This window comes from Erpetoichthys calabaricus, chromosome 4 (assembly GCF_900747795.2).
Source record: "Erpetoichthys calabaricus chromosome 4, fErpCal1.3, whole genome shotgun sequence".
Classification (NCBI taxonomy): domain Eukaryota; kingdom Metazoa; phylum Chordata; class Cladistia; order Polypteriformes; family Polypteridae; genus Erpetoichthys; species Erpetoichthys calabaricus.
Genome location: NC_041397.2, coordinates 70,571,712 through 70,595,769, shown reverse-complemented (window position 1 = coordinate 70,595,769; position 24,058 = coordinate 70,571,712). Strand labels below are relative to the sequence as shown.

The 24,058-nt window shown below is 38.4% G+C and overlaps 1 protein-coding gene across 1 annotated transcript in view; it reads left to right on the top strand.

The window, feature by feature from the left end:
• gpc5a (glypican 5a) overlaps positions 1-24,058 on the top strand; it is a 1,336,984-nt gene that overhangs the window by 412,370 nt on the left and 900,556 nt on the right. Inside the window, exons 4-5 of the mRNA XM_028799562.2 lie at positions 16,805-16,938; positions 19,205-19,330. Of these exons, the coding sequence (XP_028655395.1) occupies positions 16,805-16,938; positions 19,205-19,330 (260 nt within the window). The remainder of the gene's footprint in view (positions 1-16,804; positions 16,939-19,204; positions 19,331-24,058) is intronic.

Below are 24,058 nucleotides of genomic sequence, written 5' to 3'. Positions count from 1 at the left end.
CAGTTTTTAACCAATAGATTTTCCTGATCAGAGAAGGATTGCAATATTCTACATTTTGGCTGTATTTTGTCACATGATGGTAATGTCAGAGAGAATCACTATTATGTGATATGAGGTGTGACAGACCGTGCCCCAGCATCCCATGGTTTGATTGACAAAAAGCGACAGATATTATTAGTTAGGTAACTGCACATGTATAGGAAAGTTCTGGTGTGGCTCCGTCATAATCTTCATGGCAAAAACACCACTGAATTCACATATACCATGAATGGCCTCTCTGCTGTGACCTATCAGACTGCTGGAATCCTAATGTATACAATACATTTCTCAGTGATCCAGTACCCACAGACTTTTCAAAGAAGTCTACGTTGTTCTAATTATAATGTCCTTGAAATAATGAACTCATCCTTAGATACAGGGGTCCTCCCCAACTGTACAAAGACTGCTGCTGTTAAACCACTCCTTAAGAAAAATAATCTTAACCCTTCTGACTTTAACAACTTTAGACCAATTTCTGACCTGCCATTCTTAAGTAAAACTCTAGAAAATACAGTTTTTAAGCAGATAAATGATTATCTGATTAAACATTCTGTTGTTGACAAGTTTCAGTCAGGTGTCAGAACAAATAATAGTACAAAAACTGCACTGGTTAAAGTATTAAATGATTTGCAAGTTAATGTGGACAGAGGCTGTGTATGTGTTCTTGTTCTCTAGGGGTCAGTTTATACTTCACGCTCACAACGCGTATGCACATACTTCATGGCTGCCACGCATTCCCAGCATTCATTTGATGCATCCTCTGAGCACATCCTCAGAAATTAACGCGATGCATACGCGAGTTGCAGTACCATCAAAAACTCCAGGAGTGCAGTGTGATAAAGCTGGAACGTGACATCAGAGTCTCTGTTTACTATCTACATGTGACAGATCCTACAGGATCGATGTGCGTGTTTCAATGGTTGATGAATGGTTCGATGTAGTGAAGCAAAATGCCAACATACAAATGCATTCGTGGTGCTTTTATATTCAAGCGTCGCATATTCCCAATGACACAATACATTTTAAAGGTCTCGCATACCATCTTTTGTACCATTTTTTTTTGCACCTTCACAACAGCTTCAGAATGTACAATGGCGTATTTGAGCCACAGAATAAAAAAGTTAGGGACAGTTGTATTTTGTGATTAAAGTGTAAATTTCGACTTAAATCTCAAAATTTCCACTTTAATCTCATAGTTTATCATTGAAGTAGATAGTAGTAAACGTCATCTTAAAACTGACCCAGTTGTTAATTGCTACATGCTTCTGGGGCTTCCTCCTGAACTGATTGCAGTGGCAAGTAGCAATTTACTCACAGAACACTTTAAATTTATGATATTCCAGCTCTCTGTACATTTAGAATCCTAGAATACTTGATTTCACTTTCATGATGAAATGCATTAAACTAATATATATATATATATACTAGCAAAATACCCGCGCTTCGCAGCAGAGAAGTAGTGTGTTAAAGAGGTTATGAAAAAGTAAAGGAAACATTTTAAAAATAACGTAACATGGTTGTCAATGGGGCGGCACGGTGGTGCAGTGGTAGCGCTGTTGCCTCGCAGTTAGGAGACCCGGGTTCACTTCCCGGGTCCACCCTGCGTGGAGTTTGCATGTTCTCCCCGTGTCTGCGTGGGTTTCCTCCGGGCGCTCCGGTTTCCTCCCACAGTCCAAAGACGTGCAGGTTAGGTGGATTGGTGATTCTCAATTGGCCCTAGTGTGTGCTTGGTGTGTGGGTGTGTTTGTGTGTGTCCTGCGGTGGGTTGGCACCCTGCCCGGGATTGGTTCCCTGCCTTGTGCCCTGTGTTGGCTGGGATTGGCTCCAGCAGACCCCCGTGATCCTGTGTTCGGATTCAGCGGGTTGGAAAATGGATGGATGGATGATATATATACACACACACATATACACATATATTATATATATATATATATATATTCTCACATATATTATATATATATATATATATATATATATATATATATATATATATATACACACACACACACACACACATATACACATAAATTATATATATATATATATATATATATATATATATATTTATACACACACACATATACACATATATATATATATATATATATATATATATATATATATATATATATATATATACAGATATATCATATATATATATACATATTATATATACATATACACATATATATATATACATACATACATACATATACACACATACATGCACTTACAATAACATAGAAATCAATATAAACAACATTAACATCATTATCATATGAGAATATGAAGTAATATATAAGAAGCACATTTCATATAAATATAAATTATTAAACAGTAAAATCTTCTTCTATAATTTGCTACCGTGGCTATTCGTTTGTCTGTCCAGGATTTTAAATCACCTGTAGGTCGCAAACCGTTTCACCTATTGACTTGAAATCTGGTACACATATAGTACGTCACGTCTGCTATCCGCTTTATGGGTGATGATTGTATTACTCTTTTTATCTTTATTTTATTTTATTGTAGAATCAACTCCTATCTGTGCACACCAGGGCGGCCGTGGGCGGATGCGTATGGTGTATTCACTCCATGTTATCATGCATTGCGCTGTCACTGGTATTTTGATAAAAGAATTTGAACAACATATAAGAAGCGTATAAATTATTAAACAGTAAAACATTAACATTTAAGAAGTAAAGTTACATTGAGTACTACTGCAGTGCCTTCGGGTATACCTCATTTTTTCTTTGCCCATTACATGCTTAAATGTATACATTTTTTGGTGTACCTACCCAAGAACACGCGACATATAACCGACCGTGGGAGAAGCATGGATTTTAAACATGCGTTGAGTTCATCTGCTGGTCTCCCTCGTGGAATAACTGGTAACGTTTGACTAAAATCTACAGCGAGTAAAACGACATTACCTCCTTTTTTTTTTTTTTTTACGATCTCTGAGCTCTTGCTTTTTTCGGTTCAAGGCTTCATAAGCTCTTTTATGTTCCATGGTGTACTTATCCCAAACCATCATCTTTGAATGTTGCAAGACTTTCGCCTTGTATGTAGATCGGGGTAATTACATTTATTGCATTCCTAGTCTGAATCACAATCTGATTGTAACATCCGCTACGTGCCCTCTTTTAATTGCGAGAAGCAGATATATATAGCCAAATTCTCGCGCTTCGTTGCGGCGAAGTACTGCTTTTAATTTTTTATTAAGTAGAAAAGAAAACCTTTTTAAACGGATTGAAAATATACCAGTAACAATTTGTTAAGGATCTGTTTTTTTGTGAAGCTCCCTTTTCACAGCTGTCGCGCTAGGGCGTGTGTTTCGTTTATTTGACAGTATGTAGATCGTGGTAATTACATTCATGGCATTCGTTTTCTGAATCACAATCTGATTGTATGGGTGGTTACCTGCCAGGTCACGCTTGTGGTTTGTCAGCAAGTCGCCTTACGTCCGCCACGTGCCCTCTTTCTGTTCCCAGAAGCAGACCGTAGAATGGTTTTAATAGTTTACTTTCAAATAATGCAAAGAGTATGCGACATGTGTTTCTCCCTAATTCTGGGCTCATCAGGCATACACACTCACTGCATCCCCTCTCGGGAATCGAATCTCTATCTTCAGTGCCAGAGGTGAAGCCCCTAACGTTGCGCTACGGCGTGTGGTTCGTTTATACCTCGTGTCTTCTCATTAAACTTTTATCTCGCGAATATGTTATTGCAATCCGCAGCGGGAGCGTTTCTATAAACTTAATTTAAACTTACGTTTTACACCGTGCTTTGTTTCCCTTATGAAGATGCTTGTATGGTTCACTCGCTCGCTTCTTATTGTTTCGCTCCCTTCTCAATTGTTTAATGAATTTTTTGTTCTTCGCTGTTTGCGGCGCCAGAGTTGAAGCCCCTAATGTTGCGGTCAGCAAGTCGGCTAACATCCGCCATGTGCCATCTTTCAGTTGCAAGAAGCAGATCATAGAATGGTTTTAATAGTTTACTTTCAAATAATGCAAAGAGTATGCGACACGTGTTTCTCCCTAATTCTGGACTCATCAGGCGTACACACTCACTGCATCCGCTCTCGGGAATCGAATCTCGAACGTCAGCGCCAGAGGTGAAGCCGCTAACGTTGCGCTACGGCGTGTGGTTCGTTTCGTCATGTCTTCTCATTAAACTTTTATCTCGCGAATATGTTATTGCAATCCGCAGCGGAAGCGTTTCTATAAACTTAATTTAAACTTACGTTTTACACCGTGCTTTTTTCCCTTATGAAGATGCTTGTATGCTTTACTCGCTCGCTTCTTATTGTTTCGCTCCCTTCTCAATTGTTTAATGAATTTTTTGTTCTTCGCTGTTTGCGGCTCATCCTTCATTTCTCCCTACTGCGTTCTTTTATCTCGCGAATATGTTATTGCAATCCGCAGCGGGAGCGTTTCTATAAACTTAATTTAAACTTACGTTTTACACCGTGCTTTGTTTCCCTTATGAACATGCTTGTACGCTTAACTCGCTCCGTTCTCAATTGTTTAATAAATTTTTTGCTCTTCGCTGTTTGCGGCTGTTCCTCCATTTCCCCCTACTTCGTTGTTTTATCTCGTGAATATGTTATTGCAATCCTTAACGGGAGCGTTTCAATAAACTGATTGAAAATAGTTTTGCATTTACCTTTTTAGTAAAAGGCGAGCTTTTAAGCCTGAGAAATCACCCCGTAAATGCACACGTTTAATTGGACATGTGTTAATATGTATGGTTACACAGTATTAAAAGACAGTGAACAACGTCAGTTACCTTTCTTCCTGCGTTTGATAAAAGGTGAGCTTTTAAGCCTCAGAAATCACCCCGTAAATGCAGACGTTTAATTGCACATGTGTTAATATGTATGCTCACACAGTATTAAAAGACAGTCAAAAATTAACGTCATTTACCTTCGTTCCCGCGTGTGACTCGTGCTGTAAATGTCTTCCTTGTTTTTAGTTCACGTGATTACGTAGGAGGCGTGATGACGCGATACATGACTCCGCCTCCTCCATTACAGTGTATGGACAAAAAATATGTTCCAGTTATGACCATTACGCTTTGAATTTCGAAATTAAACCTGCCTAACTTTTGTAAGTAAGCTGTAAGGAATGAGCCTGCCAAATTTCAGCCTTCCACCTACACGGGAAGTTGGAGAATTAGTGATGAGTCAGTCAGTCAGTCAGTCAGTCAGTGAGGGCTTTGCCTTTTATTATTATAGATATATATATATACTGTATATATATATTACATTTTACAGATAAATTGTAACTTCCTTTAAATAATGAATACTGTAAATAATTACACATGTGAGGACGTCATGGTGGGGGAGTCTCGACGGGAGTCACGTCCCTGGTGTTCCTTGCCTGGAGTTTTCACGTTTTCCTGGTGGGTTTCCACAGTGTGCTCTGGTTTCCTTCCAAAGATATGCAGGTTTGGGGATTTGGTGATGCTAAAATGACGCTAGTGTATGTGAGTGTTTGTATTCACCTTGTGATGAGCTCATGCCCCATCTAGGGATTGTTTCTCCCTCGTGCCCAGTGCTAGCTGGACTGGGCGCATCCCTGGATTGATGGATTTAATCAGTAAACATCCATCCTTTTCAGAGATATTGTGACAAGATGTCCTCTGAATTTAATAGGTGTTTCAGGCAATTTACAACACACCATGATGATATCTCACACTGCCACCTGGTGGAATCTTCCAGATTTACGTGAAGTACGCGCACACTATAAATAGTACAACGCTTGCGTAGCAGTGGCGTCCACAGACGCACATGTCGCGTGGCGTGAAGTATAAACCCAGCCTTAGATGTGGCGGCAGCATTTGACACAACAGAATTCTTGTAAATCGCCTTAGACGAGGGAGAGTGCGGGGGGCTCTCCAGCAATGTCTTAAATTCGTTTCAGTCTTATTTAACAGGCAGAACATTCTTTGTTAGTTGTTGTGATTGTACTTAGGAGGCCTGTGATATTTTATATGGTGTACCACAACGATTTATTCTGGATCCACTGGTTTTTTCAATCTATATGCTTCCATTAGGTCAGATTATCACGAAGCACAAGGTGAGCTACCACAGCTATGCATATTACATGTAGCTTTATTTATCGAGAGCACTTGACGATCAAGATGCACTTGTCTGTCTGATCCAATGTCTTAATAATATTTTCGAATCGATGAGTAGAAACTTTCTCAAGCTAAATAAGGAAAAAACAGAAATCTTAGTGATTGGCAAACATGGAAAGAGCAATTGTATTAGAAATAAACTTGATCCCTTAGGTTTAAAAGTCAAGACGGAGGTAAGGAATTTAGGGGTAATCATTGATTCTGACCTAAATATTAAATCACATATTAACCAGATTACTAGGACTGCATTTTTTCACTTAAGCAATATAGCAAAAGTTAGACCTCTTATAACTTTACAAGACGCTGAAAAATTAGTTAATGCTTTTGTTTTAAGTCGTCTAGATTACTGTAATAAACTCCTAACAGGACTGCCTAAGAAATACATCAATTGACTGCAATTAGAGCAAAATGCAGCAGCTGGTATCTTAACTAGAAAAAGGAAATTTGAGCACATCTCACCAGTTTTAGTGTTGTTACATTGGTTATCTGTGTCATTGAGAATTAACTTTAAGATACTACTAATAGTTTATAAAGCCTTAAATAACCTTGCTCTGTCCTATATTTTGGAATGCCCATCTCTCTACACTCCAAGTCATAACTGTAGATCTTCAAATGGAGGTCTTCCTAAACAGTAATCCCAAGAGCTGAGCTTTAAAGAAGTGGTGATGTGGCCTTTTGCTCTTATGCACCTAAAACCTGGAATACTTTACTAAAAGAAATTCACCAGGAATTTAATGTGGAACATTTTTTAAAAACTGCTAAAAACCCATTATTTTAATTTGACCTTTTCATAGCTACATTTAGTTGTGTTCCTAACAGGCTATATGGGCATAGAATTATCATCTTCAGGGATCCACAATCTTTACTAATCTCTACTATTCTCTGCTGTCTTTTGTGGTTCTTCTGTGGTGGCGATCTGCACCACCACAACCTGGCAAAGGCACCATGCAGCCAATTCTGATGAAGGCAGATGTCTCAGCTGTCAACAAGACCAACTTCATCAAATCCTATCATGTGAAGATAAAGAGGACTGATTTGAAAACCTTAATGTCAGGTGGTCTTTTGGCCTTGAAACCCCTCCAGAGATTGTTTTTTATGTTCTCCAATCTAACTGTAGTTTCTCTTTGTTTTTTCTGTCATCCCAGCCATCTGATCTTACCTTTTCTTTTGTTCCTTATTTTTTAATATTATTAGATCTTCTTTGTTATTTTTTCATGTAAATTTCTGTTAGACATCTTGTAAAGCACTTTGAGCTACATTGCCTCTATGAAAATGTGCTATATAAATAAATGTTGTTATTGTTGTTGAGGGGGACAGCATGGCAGGCTTCCCTGTTTGAAGGATGGTTACCATCCTAATAACAAAAGTTTTCTTTGACTTGAACTGGTCTGGGATCTGGGAGAGCATAACACCTTCCTACCTGCCACACCCAGTTTGTTTTAAGTCCAACACAGGGTAACAAAACAAAACTCTGAACTTCAATATTATAGATGGTGTCACTTCAGAGATATTCTGATCCAGATATATACCAAAAAACAGTCAGTTGGAAAGACTAAAAAGGCCAACATGGAAAAAAGAACGTAATTAAAAAAAAAATGTTAGCTGTTATAAAAAAGCTCTTACAGAGGGAACAGTAATCTCAGAAACAAGTTTATGATCAAAAGAGTAATTGTGTGTATTCAAAAAGGCAGAGAACAGACTTCTATTTATTCAAAGTGATCCCTATAAAGCTTGGGTCCTGTAACAGTGGCCTGTCTAAATATCAAATTAAGAATTCCCATTTGAGAGAAACGTATACAATTATTATTAAGTTAATCTGTTAAAAAAACTCTAGAACATATAGGACGGCCTTGTGGCTGTTATGAATGGAGTTTCCTCTAAAGGCTGAGGCCTCCAAAACAAGCCAATCAGCAGGCCATAATCTTACTTGGGGTATATTCCATGAAGCATGATTATGAAATTGAGATTCAACTCAGAAAACTTCACTTGAATAAGCCTCATTTTACAATTGAGGCTGAGTCAGTTCCGTGAACTCAAAGTGTTTCTCATTAACTCAAGATGGGCCTGAGCAATCCGTGATTATGCACACACTTGTGAGACGTAAGTAGTCCTGGCAAAAGATCTGCGATAAAATTTATCATGGCATAAAAAGCACTGTCAAAGATGAGACAAGTGAGACGCAAAAAGGTTTGGGGCAGCTACCCATATAATTTCTCCTGACTGCAAAAGAGTTGCGTACAGAATAATATGTGTAAAGGTTCGAGTCCAAAACAGAACTGATTTTCTGGCACAAAGATGGTGGTATTAAGGGAGCGTGGCGGAAGTGACATCATCTTTAGGGCCAGAACCAGAAGTGACATCATCAGTGGGGCCAGAACCGGAAGTGGTGTAATTGAGGCCAAAACCAGAAGTGATGTTATCGGGGGCCAGGCAGAATTTCTCGTAACTGTTCTGCAGAGAAGTGCGCCACCCTTGGCATGGAATTACTCTCATTCAGACCCTTTAGCTGCCTCCCTTGCGCATGTGTGTGACATCACACAGCAGAGTGCAATTTCTGAAGATTGAGTACCTCTGACTTTAAATGTTAAACTGATGGGATGAATGATGTATTATGGGACAGCTTGGAAAACTTTAAAGATTTGTCATAAAACTGAAAAATGTGTAACAGAGACAGTGGTGCTGTTTTCGAAATACAGGTAGTCCCCAGGTTACAGACATCCGACCTACGACTTATGAACGGGGCCGCAGCTGTGATGCATGCGCCTCAGTAACTGCCGCTCCGTCATCTTCGGCCTGGGGACGCTGCGAGCAGTGGCTGGACGGAGGCTGGAGGGGAGCAATTTCGCTGCTCGTCCAGTGTAGTTTCCCTCGGGCAGCTCCCAGCGGCAAGCGGTGACCCGTGGTCCATAGTCACCGGGGCCACAGCTATCACTCATGTGCAGGATGGAGGCTTGATGGGGCGGTTCGCTGCCCGCCCACTACGCCGCCACAGCTACTGCTCCTGACTGGATGCCGGCTGAATGGAGCAGAGGGGGTCGTTTCACGGCTGCCCCGTTTGTTCTTGGTGGAGAGCTGGTAATGCTGCAAGTGGTGACCCGGTTGTGGCTGAACGGAGGCCACTGAGATTGAACGGGGCGGTTTGGGGGGGGTTGTTTGGGTAGCATTGTAGTGTACCTCGGGTGGCTGCCTGTTGAATGGGGGCAGTGGTGGTCACACCGTGTTCGTTGTCGGTGGGCGGACGCTGCAGGCAGCATACTGTAGTGGAGATGACTGTGTTCTGGGCGGGTGATGAACCATCCCATCCATTCTCAATAGCAAGCCTGCTTGTACTGTTACGCACATAGCAGGAAGTTGTCTCTTGTCAGTACAGTACATTAGACGTATTGATGACTGGTGCCATCCTGCTGTGATAGCGTGTACAGTGCTGTGCAGAAGAGCTCATCTTAACCTTTTGTCTTCACCCTTCAAGAATGTTTCTGAAACACAAATCTGATGCAAGTGCTGGTGATACAGTAAAGAAGAGAAAAAACATCACCATTGAAAATAAAGTAGAAATAATAAAAAGGTCAGAGAGAGGTAAAACTCCATCATTCATTGGCAGAGCACTTGGTTACAGTCAGTCAACAACAGCATTTATTAAAATAATGTACCTGTTCCGACTTACATACAAATTCAACTTAAATACAAACCTATAGGTCCTATCTCGTACGTAACCCGGGGACTGCCTGTAATAGTTATTTTCTACTAATAGAAAAAAAATGTCAAATTGCCCAGTTTGATGTAAACAAGTTTGTGAACATCATTCTTCAAACATCAAAAATCAAGCTAGTATCCAATATCAATATGATGTTCATTTGCCAAGAATTAAACATTATATACAAGAAACATAACTTACTTCAAAATATCTAGAACAATACATTTCGTATATGCAAACGTATAATACACAATTAGCAACAAAAAGAAAGTGGTAGGTGCTGCCACTGCTGTGTTACTCCAATGTCTCCTGTATGAATCTGCCCTCATCAGAATGTCTAATTGCAGTGTCATTTAACAGGACTGACCTGTGCATTGATGCTATGAATGATTTGTATTTTACAGAGTCGGTCTCTGCTGAGATTGGTGCTGCTGTTATTCACATATGAGTGCAGTCTATTGTGCCTTTGACATTTGGAAAGGCTAAATAACATTATCTAGTGTCACTGATATGACTTTTAATAAATGTATTTTACAGAGTTTCACTTACCACATTTCACATTTAATGCATTGAATGTAACCACAAACTTCTGTTATGAAAATCGTCGTCATGAGAACACGACCAGACTTGACAATTTTTATAATAAAAGTTTCTATTTTACTGGCATTTCCTCAATCACAATACATTTTATATTTTTAATATGTTACTAGTGAAAAAAAAAACAATATTTATGGACAATTGCAAAAATAATAAAAGAGATCAGGTCCAGATGTTCAATTGAATCTATTTAATATTACTCTTTATTAGTTTGCAATGTACATCCAAATACTATCAATGTCTGCATCAAAAATGATAAGGGACATTCTTTCTATTCATTATTTTGGCTTGTGTTTTATAAGCTCTTTGTAGTACGTGCGGATATGAGTATACCAGGGTTAATCCTAGAGGGTGTTGAAGTGTTGCATTTTTTCTTATATGTTACTATAAACATCTTTGCACTACTTTAGTCTTAGAAGTTGATGGACTTAGAATTAGCACAGTTATAACTAACAATTTTAATATTACAGAACACTCCCTTTTAAAACAATATTTTTATTATAACTTTTCTTTTAGTCTCTTGTTGACAAAATAGAACAATGAGGATGAAAGGTATATCAATTTAAATGTGATGTACTATCAATTCTCTTTGTTTTTTAATAAACAGTGTAGATTAGTTTTTAATATTTTATCACTCTGAAACAATTGTGAGATTTTTTTAAATGACAGTATAGCTGAAAATGTAGATACATTTAATATGCTACAAAATCCTGTCGCTGCCAAAAAAGTTGGTATCAGATTATGTAATTTACATGCTGTGTAAGCCTGTACTGTAAAAAGCCCAGGCTCCTAGAAATCATGGATTCTGGCACTTCAATGAATCAATTGCATCAGTTGTGCATTAGCGGCTAAGTGAGGGTCTCTTTCCTTGGCAGTTTTGTTTTGCAGACGTGCTCGCCCCCCTTAGTAAGTTATCAGTGGCTTAGTAAGTTTTTCTCTCCTTTGAGGTTTCCTTTTGCCTGTGTACTCACCTCGCTTGTGTATTAGCAGCTAAGCAAGGTTCTCTTTTGTCAGCAGTTTCACTTTAGCGACAGAATCGATTTCTTTGAGCTTCATGCTGTACCCTCATACAATACTTCCAAGCCACCTCACACTTCCGGGCCTGACAGACAGACACACACACTTCCACATGCAGACGTTTATATATAGGACTAGGGGGTTCGCCCCCGCTTGCTTTACTCACCAACAAGCCCGACCTGTGCTATGCACCAGCCACTTTGCGTCTCTGCCGCTGCCATGTCACGTGATCTGCATCTCACGTGGCGCTACGAACATTTAAAAGCCTGTACAGCAGCTGTCCTTTTGTCTCACTGCTTTGTCTCTACGACGTTCTACTTTGTCATCTACTCTTTGTCTTCTATTTCCCGCCCCAGGCGTGGGATGTGAGTTCTTGATATTTCTTAGTTTATAATTTAAAAATTAAATAAGATTGTGAAAATCTAACAACATCACATTAAAGTTTGATAAATTCTGAAAAGAATGATACCAAACATATATATGTAGGTTTTAAAATAAGCCCGATTTAAAGTGTGACAACAAAGTGACATAGAAAGGTGGAGTAAGTGAGGCTGGGAAAGAAAGTAATGTCTGTAGCAGTGGGTTCTAGAGACCGGATAGGACGTCATTAGAGAGTGGTGGGGGCAACATCATCAATGTGTGGATCAGAGGTGGTGTTACTGGGAGGTACGGTTTTCACTCAGTCTGCAAAGGGACAAAAGCAGAGAGTATTAGATGGCAGTGCCAACCCCTGGTCCGGCTGAGAAATGACATTATTTGAGCCTGTAAAGCATCTTCCATGCACACATGTGTGACAACACCTATTTAAATATACAGTAATAAAAAGTTCCTTGCAAATAAAATTATTGTAATTATATTGTACTAAAGTATACAATTAACTGTTATAATGTTTTATTTGCATTACTGAAATTGCATCCTCCCCCAAAAATATTTTTTTCTTCACTGTTAGGTTAGCTGTTTAGATAAAATGTCACAATTGTTCTGTCTTCTCTTGTCAGAACCTGACAGAATGTGTGCAACCAGTGCATTCCAAAAATCATTTAGAAAGTATTGAGATGTTGGATTATGAATGAGTTTTACCACTTTATTCCAACCTGTATTTTTACTGTATTTTTACTTGCTGGATCAAGAAGAAACATTTCAAACATAATTATTATATAGATTCAAAGCTTTATATTTCAGAAGAAATCTTAAAACGGTCAAGAAATGATTGATATGAGATGTCTATGAAAAGGGAGATGACCCCTGCAGGCTGGCAGACAAAACAAAAAAAAACTTTTTTCACAAGCTGTCCAATGCAGCTTGTCATATCTTATTCACCTAATAATTCCACAAAGTTGTCAAGCCAAGGTCTGATATTTTCAAAAGTATTGATTTCAACTGCAGTACCTGTACATTTGTTCCATATTTCTGTATTTCTTATTGTGAAGGAGTTTTTAAAATATGTGTTAAAGTAATCTTTAACCAGTTTCCAGTGTTTAACAATTGGCATCAATATTTTTTAATCTCTCTGTAATTTAATCAGCTTTTAATGGCCTTTTGCTGCTACTGTAATTGCTCCTGTCTTTTCCAGTAACTCATACTCTGCAGTATTGGAATATGTTTTGTAGCTTTTTTCAGTATTAAACTATTGCTAGCCTTGTAATTACAGTATAAGACCAAAACCGCATTCAGTATTCATTATTTAGCCCCACAAGTGTGTTATAAAGTAAGTAGAGTACATAACCTCTCTTAGCTTGTACTCCCTACAGCCTAAAAGCTCACATCCTAGTGAGTTAATCAGCTGTGTCCACAGTCTGGTTGAGGTCAGCGATAAATGTGCTAAAAGTCCCAAGACTTTTTTGTGTGATGCACTTTCTAGCTGCTGAATGTCCACTTTCAGATTAGGCTGAAAAGTTATCTATCATATGTGTATGGCACATATTTGAATTTTGTCTTTATCCAACTGCAGGGTGTCAGCTGTAGATGTAACTAATTTTCTGGTTACATTTATGTCTGAATTAGTTTAAATACACTAAAACAGTCAAAGGCAACCCCTGTAGATCTTCAATTTAACCCTCAACAAATTCTGAAAAAATCTCTTTTAGTATAACAGAGTGCTTGCTGGGCAGAATTTAGTTGCATAATCAGTCACTGCACCCTTTAATCTCAATCTTTTTTTTTAATATGAGTTGCCACAGTTATCACTATTCTAATTTTTGATGTTTTTCTTTCAATTTCTTATTGTGTTGTTTTCTTTGCGCCACCCTTGTGTTGAGTGATCACCACCATTTTGCACTTCCCAACATGCCACATTCCTATGACACAACACATGTAATGTCACTGTGTTTAACATGATGATGTCTTTATACACACATAAAAACACATGGCAGCATCTTGAAATAGAACATCACAATTTTTGTGATTATTATTGTTTTTTGCTAGCAAATCTTAGCAAAAATCCTGTGGCAATGTTATGTTTGTTTTTTTGAAACCTTTCATTTATCTTTATTTTGTTTCCTTTAGTTTTTTTTTCGAATAACTCCTTTGTTTGACAACTTATTGTTGTCATGATTTTGTATTTTTTAAACATTTTCTCTGGTGTTACTAAACATATTTCTTGTTATTTTCTTCCCATTTGTGGTTTTGATTGGTAAAGAATCCATTTCTGTAATTGTTTGAGTAATTTTGAAATGTTCTGAGAGGGTTACAATTATTTCGTGCCTTGATACATCCCACCTTTGTTTTCCATGGACTTCATTATTTTTGGTTGTGTTTTCTGTACTGTTGCTGGCTGGTTGAAAACGTGGTACAATCAGAAGTTGCAACACATGACTTTGACATCATAAAAATATAAAGGTGTGCATTACCCAGATAGTCAAAGAGTCTGAATACATTCAGACCTTCCTCATGTCATCAATTATTTTGGTAGGTGTATTGGAAGTATTGGAATTTGTTCTTTTTGGTAATTTTTCAGATAATATTTGTTTTTCTGTTTGAAGACTTGCCTATGAATTCCATTTAGCACCAGTAGCCCTTTGTCCAACATTACAGATTTGAGCTGTGAACAAATGCTGGTGTGGTACGTTAGGTTCTAAATTCTCCATAGCTTTCCACATCTCAATTCAATTGACAGTCTTAGGGTTTTAGCTCCAGTTGAATTATTGTGCTCTTGTTAATGACTCCTAGTGATTCTCATTTGACTAAAATAACACTTCAGCCTCCTGTTTTTTATGGTCTGTTTAGAAATTCAGATGTTCTAGTGCCTGTCTTGAAAACCAAATGAATTTTCTGGTAGTTACTTTCTCTTATTTTGCAGCAGGCTATTGCTAGGGAGCAATTGAAAATTAAAATGCAGTTGGTGGGCATTTATGTTGCCATTCATGTGAGCCTCTTTGAGCACTTGTGTCTGGAATGACACTTAATTCTGTTTTGATTTGATCCATTGCAAAGTATAAAAAGGACTTTTCCTCCAGTTGGTGTTTTCCCTTCATTTAAATCTGAGTTTCCACACTCCACTATTTGTTGGGTTTTCAAAGATTATACTTTTTAAATGAAAGCAACCCATTACGATTACATACTTGTATGTCTCTAAACAATTAATTCCAACACAACCTTCTTGGGGATATCATATTCTTTTCATGTCCATATTCTAATTACTAGCTCGATCTTGCATGAGTGACTAGACACATGCCCTGACCAGAAGTTTGCACTTGCCCAAAACAACCCTGTACCTCACTTAACATTCTCAATTCCCTACATGCATTTCCTCAATTGGCAGTTCAGAAACATTAAATAACAAAATAGAAATGTGCAAGGTGAATATATTACAAAAAAGGTGAATGTGAGCACACAAACAAACTGGACAGTATATATGTATATGCTATATAACAATTTATACACACACACACACACACACACACACATATATGTGTAGTGGCCACCAGAGGGCGCTCCAGCTGCCCAAATCCTGACACAGACAGATGAAGACACAAGTCTTGCCACATAACACAGCTTTATTACTGTGGGGAAACGCTTTTGTCTCTTTCCTCTCTGCAACAAAGTGCAATCACCAAGACAAGGCAACACAGTCCTTCTTTCTTCCTTTCTCTTCCTTGTTCCTCCTTCATTCCTCCTCTGGCAAGCTTCGGCCATCTTCTTCCCAACTCTTTCTCCCTGAGTGAAGTGAGGCGGCTCCATTTATGCTGCTCCTGGCAGAGTTCCAGGTGGCTCATTAGCCCGATCTGGAATCACTCCTAGTTGTGGCGGAAGCCCAATGTAGGGCTTTGCATCTCCCCCTGGCAGCCCCCATGGAATCCAACAGGGATGTCCTAAACTCCAACTCCCATGAAGTCCTGCAGGTATCTGTGGAGTCGCAGCAACCCAGGGGGCTGCCCTCTAGTGCTCCAGGAGATGCAGTGTCCTGTGCACATCTGCTTCCCCGTTACTGCTGGTATATCAGCCTTCTGGCCAGACAGGGGCCACAATATTATATATGTATATATATATATGGATAATGACAGACAATGAACAGACTGAATGAATGACATAAAACATGGTGCACTGCAACAATGTTTTTTTCCTATTCAAAGTGTTTTTCTCCCAAATTCCATGAAAGGTATGTTAGCTTAAATATTGCCTGCTTTCCAGTGAGGTTTCACAGTCAATTGTGTTTAAATGAGTAGCACAACTACCCCATCTGCTGGAATAGTTATGGAAGAGAGAAATAGCCAATAAAGAGCATAAATAAACAATATATTATAAATAGCACCTTCTTATCTAAAATAAAAAGAGATTAATGATTTGGGCTGTTTTTATATGGTGCAGAGATATTCACTCTGACAATGCTTTATACATTTGTTAGTTTTTCATTAATTTTTGGACAAATATGCCATAACTCAAGTATGGTCAAGTCCTCAGTTAATGGAAAAATATCTTGCCATGTAACACATAATTGTCAGTGGCAATGAACCCAAGGCTTCTAAGCCTTCATTGTAAACTTAAGAAACTGCAATGAAAGAATTTTATGAAATGTTGCCAAACCATAACCATATGACATCATTTAAATTTCTTAATCTAGCATTTAGCTCATATTTTGTGTGGCACTGCATGTTTATTTTGGAAAATGAATAGGTCATTTCAACTCGTCAAGAAAAAAGCTCTATTTGGGTGCTGCAAGGTCAATTTGAACTGATGATGACTTCATTATAGCCATGTTCATGATTAATTATTTAGACAAATACATGCACTTTTATACCAGAAGACAGCTGACTGGTAAATAACAGAAAATAAATATTAATATTTGGTTTGAATTTGAGTTATTATTGTTTCTTTCAGGTAAACAAGGTATGTGGACATCCAAGCAGAAAAGCAGAACAGTCCTCTGATCAAGTTTTGGACACCAGCAAAGAACAAATCCTTCCTAAAGTAACACGTCCAGACACAGAAGAAACGCTTACCAGCAAAAGAAAGTAAGAACAATTAAGTAAACAGAATGCATCACATTCTTTCTGCAATATCTTTTTTGTAATTTCCTACTGCCATGAAATAGGAGGTGACTCAAAGTACAAATGTAAAAGTGAAAACAAAAGACTGGCAAAAATATTTTGGTTTAAATCCCAGCTTGTCTACAATATGCCTGCATCATTCACTCATACCTCGTTTTAATCCACAGCTATGTTTTGGCTGCCTCTGCTCCCTCATTTGTTCTCTTGAAGTCCTTTCTTTTAAGTACATCTGTGATAGCGCAAACAATATAGGCTCTGTGGAAAGAATAACCCACAAAAGCTCTTCAGACCACAAAACAATATAACAAATCACAATAATTCAATTCAATTTAATTCAGGCTTAGACTGCCATAACAAGTTCACAGGTAAAAAACAACTATAGACTTTTCAAATTACTTATTACATAATGAATATACCTAAAGACACAAATTTGTTTAAACAAACTGGAAAACAAAGTTGTTTAAAACTGATTAACATAAATGGAACCTAAAAATATCTGTCCTATAATTAAGGTGATGAACTAATTGCCAGCTAACAACAGAGGAGAGAAAAACAAAAACTCCAGGCAGCAACATACTTGGACAGAATTAACTTCTCTGGTGGGTGTCCATGGTGAGTTATAATAGACAAAGTCAAAGACAAGTCAGACACAATCACTGTACTGGAGAACTCAGTCACCTAGCCACCCGCACCTTCCTGGACATTTTACAGTGAATTCTGTTCTGGAACATCTAATCTGACTTAAGAATCTTTCCATTCACTTATACCAAAGCTCCCAATGTCTCAGATGCCTTTAAAAACAAACCATATACAAAATAGCCTGGAAACATATTCATCTGCCTAGAGACACTGAAAGCATGCTGTACTCTAATTAATTAATAAAATGTATCATTAATTGTTAAAATTGTCATCTTTGAATTGGAAATGTTAGTCTAGAACAGGGGTGGGCAAAGTTGTTCCTGGAGGGCCGCAGTGGCTGCAGGTTTTTGTTCCAACCCAATGGCCTAATAAGGAGCACTTATTGTTCAAGTAACACTTCTGCTTCATTTTAGTTGTCTCTCTCATTAAGATTTTGAACCCTTATTGCTTATTTTAGTCTTAAACAGCTGTATTCTTGTTTTTTAATTGCTCCTTATTAGCAATAAGAGGCAAATGACAAAGGAAAGCAGCATTTCTCCATTTAGCTTGTTACCATTTACACCTGCGTGTATTTATCGTGCATTATTGGGTTTAATTACATACCTGGAAGGAAAGTGAAGATAAAAAGTGAAGGACTGAGAATTACTCATCCATTTTAGCCTTCAAATCATTTGGATGATATCCTTAGAAAGGAAAAAAAAATCTAGGATATGAGAATGAACTGACATGGCAGAGTTAAAGCACTAACAAGCCATGAAATTTAATTATTGGTGTCAGAGACCTCTGGAAATGCACTAATTCACAGGGTTTAGCTAACAGAAAGCTGATCGCAGGAGTCCCAGTCAGATGACTGGCGATATGAGACTGTTGAATTCCAGTATTTTGTATTTATTTAACGTAAAAAAACATCTGAAATAATAAACAAACAAACATGCTGTAGATAAACCAATATGGTGGAAAAAAGTCTGTCGTGAACAGGCAACCACTTCCGGTTGAGGGCGTGACCTCATTAAACTTTCTTACAATTGGCAAGGATTGTTTTCTAATTAACCTCTTAACCGCCCTCTGCCGGATATATACGGCATCGTAGCGTTATTGCTGACGCCTTACTGCCGGAATTATCCGGCACATTTGCCTATGGTTATGTGAATGCCTGGCGCGTAGTATAACTGACAGTTTGGATAGAGCTGCCAGGTAAGAGGAAAAGAGGAAGGCCTAAGAGAAGGTTTATGGATGTGGTGAGTGAGGACATGCAGGTGATAGGTGTAACAGAGCAAGAGGCAGAGGACAAGAAGATATGTAAAAAGATGATCTGCTGTGGCAACCCCTGACGAGAGCAGCCGAAAGAAGAAGAAGAATCTTTTAAAAAATGTCATATAACTATTTTAATGTGAATTACAAATTACCTTCCAGATTTTTTATTTAATTTCTTTGATATGATTGATCAGATTCTAGTACAATCTGTCTACATGTTTATCAAAAATGTAAGGTTCATTGTACATCCACCAAATTGAAGATTAGGAAAGATGCTGTACAAAAGTTGTGATAAAGTATCCGCTTCATGTGCTATTTTGCTTTGCCTGTCTTGCAGTGAGTTCATTGACAGTCTGCGGCTTTACCGAACATTTTATGGTGCAGTGGCTGATCAGCTGTGTGCAAGTGAATTGGCAGCTCCTGATGGCTTATCATGCTGGAATGGAGTCGATCTCGTTAAAAGGTAGGATTTTTTTTTTTTAATCTTCTACTGTGATTGCATATGTCATCCATAATAATGTCACAGTGTGTATTAGAACCACTCATAATGGTTAGGACTGAAGTAAAGATGCTTGTGAGCTTTTCAGAATGTGGTTTACCCTCAGTACAAATTGCAGAGTCTAAACAAGCAATTTTCTTCCAGGACTATCTGTGGATTTAATAAGCCGTACTTGTGTTTTTTGTATATATTACAATAAGTGAGGTGGAATTCACACCTCAAGTACATACTAAAGATGACGTACTGTACAGGGAAAAAAAAACACATTAAAGCAAGTAATGAAATGCTCAAATGACACCTATTGGCCTATTTGTGTAACATTCTATCTACGGGTGATAGTTTTGCACTGTATATAGTGGTTATTACTTTAAGCATTAACCTTTTCATTTTGTTGTATACTGTTTTTCTGGACATAGTGTACATCTTAGACACAGCATATTGACTCTTATAAGGCTGTCTGCTAGAGCGAGCACAGAGTTGTTTGAAGCATCACTCAAGTTTATCTCTGTTTTCTTGACAATGTGTCACCTAATGGTGTGGTAATCTACTCGGGGCCACAAGCAGTCTTCTGTTGCTTAAGTGTGGTGACATTTAAAGTGAGTTTCATACAAGTGTCACAACTGAACTGCAGATGTCATTGCTAAATTCATGATGGGTGACACAGTAATTCTAAATATCTTGGGAAAATGAAATAATGGTTTACCTCCTTTCTAGTCACAAAATTTAATACCAAATTTCCAAAGTGTTACTTTATTATTCTTGTATTATGACCTGTCTTAAACATTTACATAAAATATATTATTAATAACATTTAATAAAATAATAAGTAGCCTAGTATCTAGTGATGCTCTAAAATTCTGGATCTGACTCCAGTTGTGGGCACTGATTTTTTGGAGTCTGCATATTCTTCCTATGTCTTTATGAGTTTTTCTCTATGTGGACATTTATTTTTCTTTCCACTCTTCAAACATTTGGTTGTGTTGGCAACTGCCAGTTGGCCGAGTATGTACTGCATGAGGCTCAGTGATTGAGTGAATATGTACTGCGGTGCAGTAAAACCCCATTCAGGGATAGTTCCTACTTTGCACTTGGTAATGCCAGGATATTCCCCCCGTGACCATAAATTGGTTTTGGAGGTACAGATATATTGATGTTTAGGGATGGGAATTGATAAGATTTTCACAATTCCGATTCCATTTTCGATTCTGTTTAACAATTCGATTCTTTATCGATTCTCCTATCGATTCTTATTTTTAAAAAAGGAGAACACACAGGTCGATTAACTTAGAACTTTGTTTTATATCTTATCTTTGAACAAGATAGAAATTTAGGAGTAGCATGACCTTACAAACCCAACAGTGAGATCTTAAGAGATCCACAGCCTACGGCTCCTCGATGGGGTGCCACGGGGTCCCCAGAAAAAAATGTGTAAATGTAAAATAATAATAAAATAAATATTCTTCTGTAGCAATAACAAAGTATAACATAAATTATTCTGTGGCAATTACACAAGAATGTCCAGTAACATTTACACTCTCCTTTTTAAAAGTATATGTGAGCTGAGCATTCAAAAATAAAACTACATCAGCCAGCAACAAATACAATCAACTCAAGTCCAATGGAATTGTGCACAGTGCAATTCTGCAACCATCAACTATTTTGACAGCTACATCCATGTTGGCCGCATTATCAACAGTGGCTGCCACAACCTTGTCTTTGATACCATACTCCTCCAAGATCTCATCAGTCTCCTCTACTACAGCTGTCCCTGTCTGTACCTGGTACACTGGTTTGGTTTTGAGGACTTTTTCTTGAGCCTGGCCATTCCTGACATAATGCAGCGTTACTGTGAGGTAATGATCTTGACTAAAACTTGCCCATCCATCTGCAGTGACGGCTGCCTTCAACACGTTTCAGCTCAGAAATGGAAACGGATGAAACATCTGGTAAGAGGAGAACACGCAAATTTGACATTCCCTGACTTAGCCTACAATTAAACACATTCACTTACCGAAAATCGGGGGCATCTACTGTGGCAAATGGGTGCAAGCCTTTTACCACAAACTTAGTCACTGCTCGGTGACATTCATCTATCCTGGCCTGTGTCATGTTACTTTTCCCTGCCTCTGTGAAAGGAGAAGCTACCGGTAGACTGCAGCGAGAACTGCCAGCATCTGAGACAGCCAGACTCTGTCTGTCTCTCTCGTCATGGTCATCTAAATGCAATGCACAGTAATAGCAGGTTTTGCAATAAGGCAAATTGCGCTAACATAATATGCAATGTTAGTTGATTAGTTACCTGCCGTATTAACGGGAGAGGACCTGCAAACGTTACTGCTGCTGCTGGGTTGAGATTCACTAGTCCGGAGCGGATCAAAAACACAACATTCATTTAAGGTTATCACGTGTTTTGTGTGCAAATGCTTTTGCATATTCGTAGTGTTTCCTCCCTTTGATGAAATATCTACTTTGCAAGTATTGCAAGTTGCCCTGTTGTCATCCTTTCTCGTAAAGTATAACCAAACTTTTGAGCATTTGTGCCGCTTAGGCGCCATGTTTCCTGCTGGGTAAATGACGCTACGCAACGCGGTGACGTCATTCGAGGTGACTGGAATCGATAGGGGAATCGTTTGCAAAAATGGCAAACAATTCCAAGGAATTGAAACAGTCCCTATTGATGTTCATGAAATATTATTTATATCAACAGAACACCAAATACTAAATGGCACCTTGACTGCTTTCCTCTTACTCTTCTGAGTACTCTCAACTTTGTATGACTCTTTATGACTTCTTTATTTATCCTCTTTGCTAATTAGGCATTGTCTATGTCCTCACTTCAAATTCCTTTGCTCTTGGAATCAGTTAGCCTTTTATGACCCTTCCTTTGGTCACATCCACAGCGAACATTACATAGTATTTCAGTTCATCCAGCCCTGGTCATTAGGACACAATAAATCCAGATGGCAGATTGAGACATTTCTTCTAAAAGCCTGCCAATCACATGTAAAGTAATAGGTCGCCATTACAACTCCTCAGGTTTGAGCATAATTGAGTGCCTAAGTATGTGTAGAGTGTCGCAGTCATCCAGACCTCCACTATCTTCAGCAGTGCACCTGACCAGTGCATCATTTTTAGGTGACCAGCTGCTGCGGTTCACTTTCACAGCAAGCACAGGTTCTATCACTACTAGGGGTTCTAAGTAATGCCCTTGTGTTTATATAATTAATGTACTATTTTGTACGTCTCTTTAACTAACTGAAATCCATTTAATCTCAAGAAGTATCTACAGGATTTGTGCATCCTGACAAAGTACTCAAACTCATGCTAGATACAAAGGTTCTCGTTCCTGGTTTGATATCCCTCATCTTACCTGACACCCAACTTGTGAATTTCAGTCAGAACCTTATGGGATACCCAAGCAACAAATATTTGTTTAATGAGTCAATAATATTTTAACTGAAATGATATTTACTGGGATTTGGATTTTAAAATTATTTCCATTATCCTTTCCACTGGAATGTTTTCTTAGATCAGGAAAACAGGGGATTCCTCTTGTTGAAAGGCTGAAATATTCAGTTAATCCTATAAAATGAGTAAGAGGCAGCCCAGTTCTTGTAGGTTCTATAGTCGAGGTCACATGATCTTTAGTTATACTATTGGTTTAATTAGAATTATTGGTGACTTTTTGTTACAAATTTGAATATTTGCTTAAAAACCACATAGATTGTAATATACATACATAGATGTAATGACAGGCGGATCGGTGCGGTGTCCGCAGTGATGTGGGCTCTGCATCGGTCTGTCGTGGTGAAAAAGAAGCTGAGTCATAAGGCAAAGCTCTCAATTTACCAGTCAATCTATGTTCCTACCTTCACCTATGGTCATGAGCTATGCGTAGTGACCGAAAGAACAAAATCGCGAATACAAGCAGGAAATGAGTTTCCTCTGCAGGGTGTCTGGACTTTCCCTTAAAGATAGGGTGAGAAGCTCAGTCATCTGGGAGGAGCTCAGAGTAGAGCCGCTGCTCCTCCGCATCGAGAGGAGTTAGATGAGGTGGCTCTGGCAACTGATCAGGATGCCTCCTGGACGCCTCCCTGGTGGGGTGATCCGGGCACATCTGACCGGGAGGAGGCCCTGGGGAGAGGGATGTCTGGGCATCTCTGCTCAAGCTGCTGCCCCCGCGACCCAATCTCGGAATAAGCGGAAAAGGATGGATGGATGGATAGATGGATGTAATGGCCTTTATTTTCTTTTAAATTATGGATTGCTTCTATGCATACAAAAGCTACTCTAAAGTTGACTTCTTTGTGTCAGTGTGCTATGGTTAGTTCTTCTAAAAGTTTATGTCTCTACCTGCAATCACATTTATTATATAAATCAAATATTTCATTAAGAATACAGGGCTTTGTTGCAATGAAAATCTAAAAGTAGCCCAGAGAAGGTGAAGTAAATCAGTATCTCTATAACCTGAATATTAAAATGTTTGTTTTAATATATTGAAATGGTGAGTGAGTCAAATAAGTTAATTAACCACAAATATTACTTACTAGATAAATAAACAGGAGTGATTGTTTGGCAGGTAAAACAAAAACTTGGGACAAATAAACCAAAAAAGTCCTACTGACCTAGTGGGCCAGGCTATCGAAAAGGAAATGCCCCCTTCATTTCAGGTGGGCTAGAGCACTCTCTTTT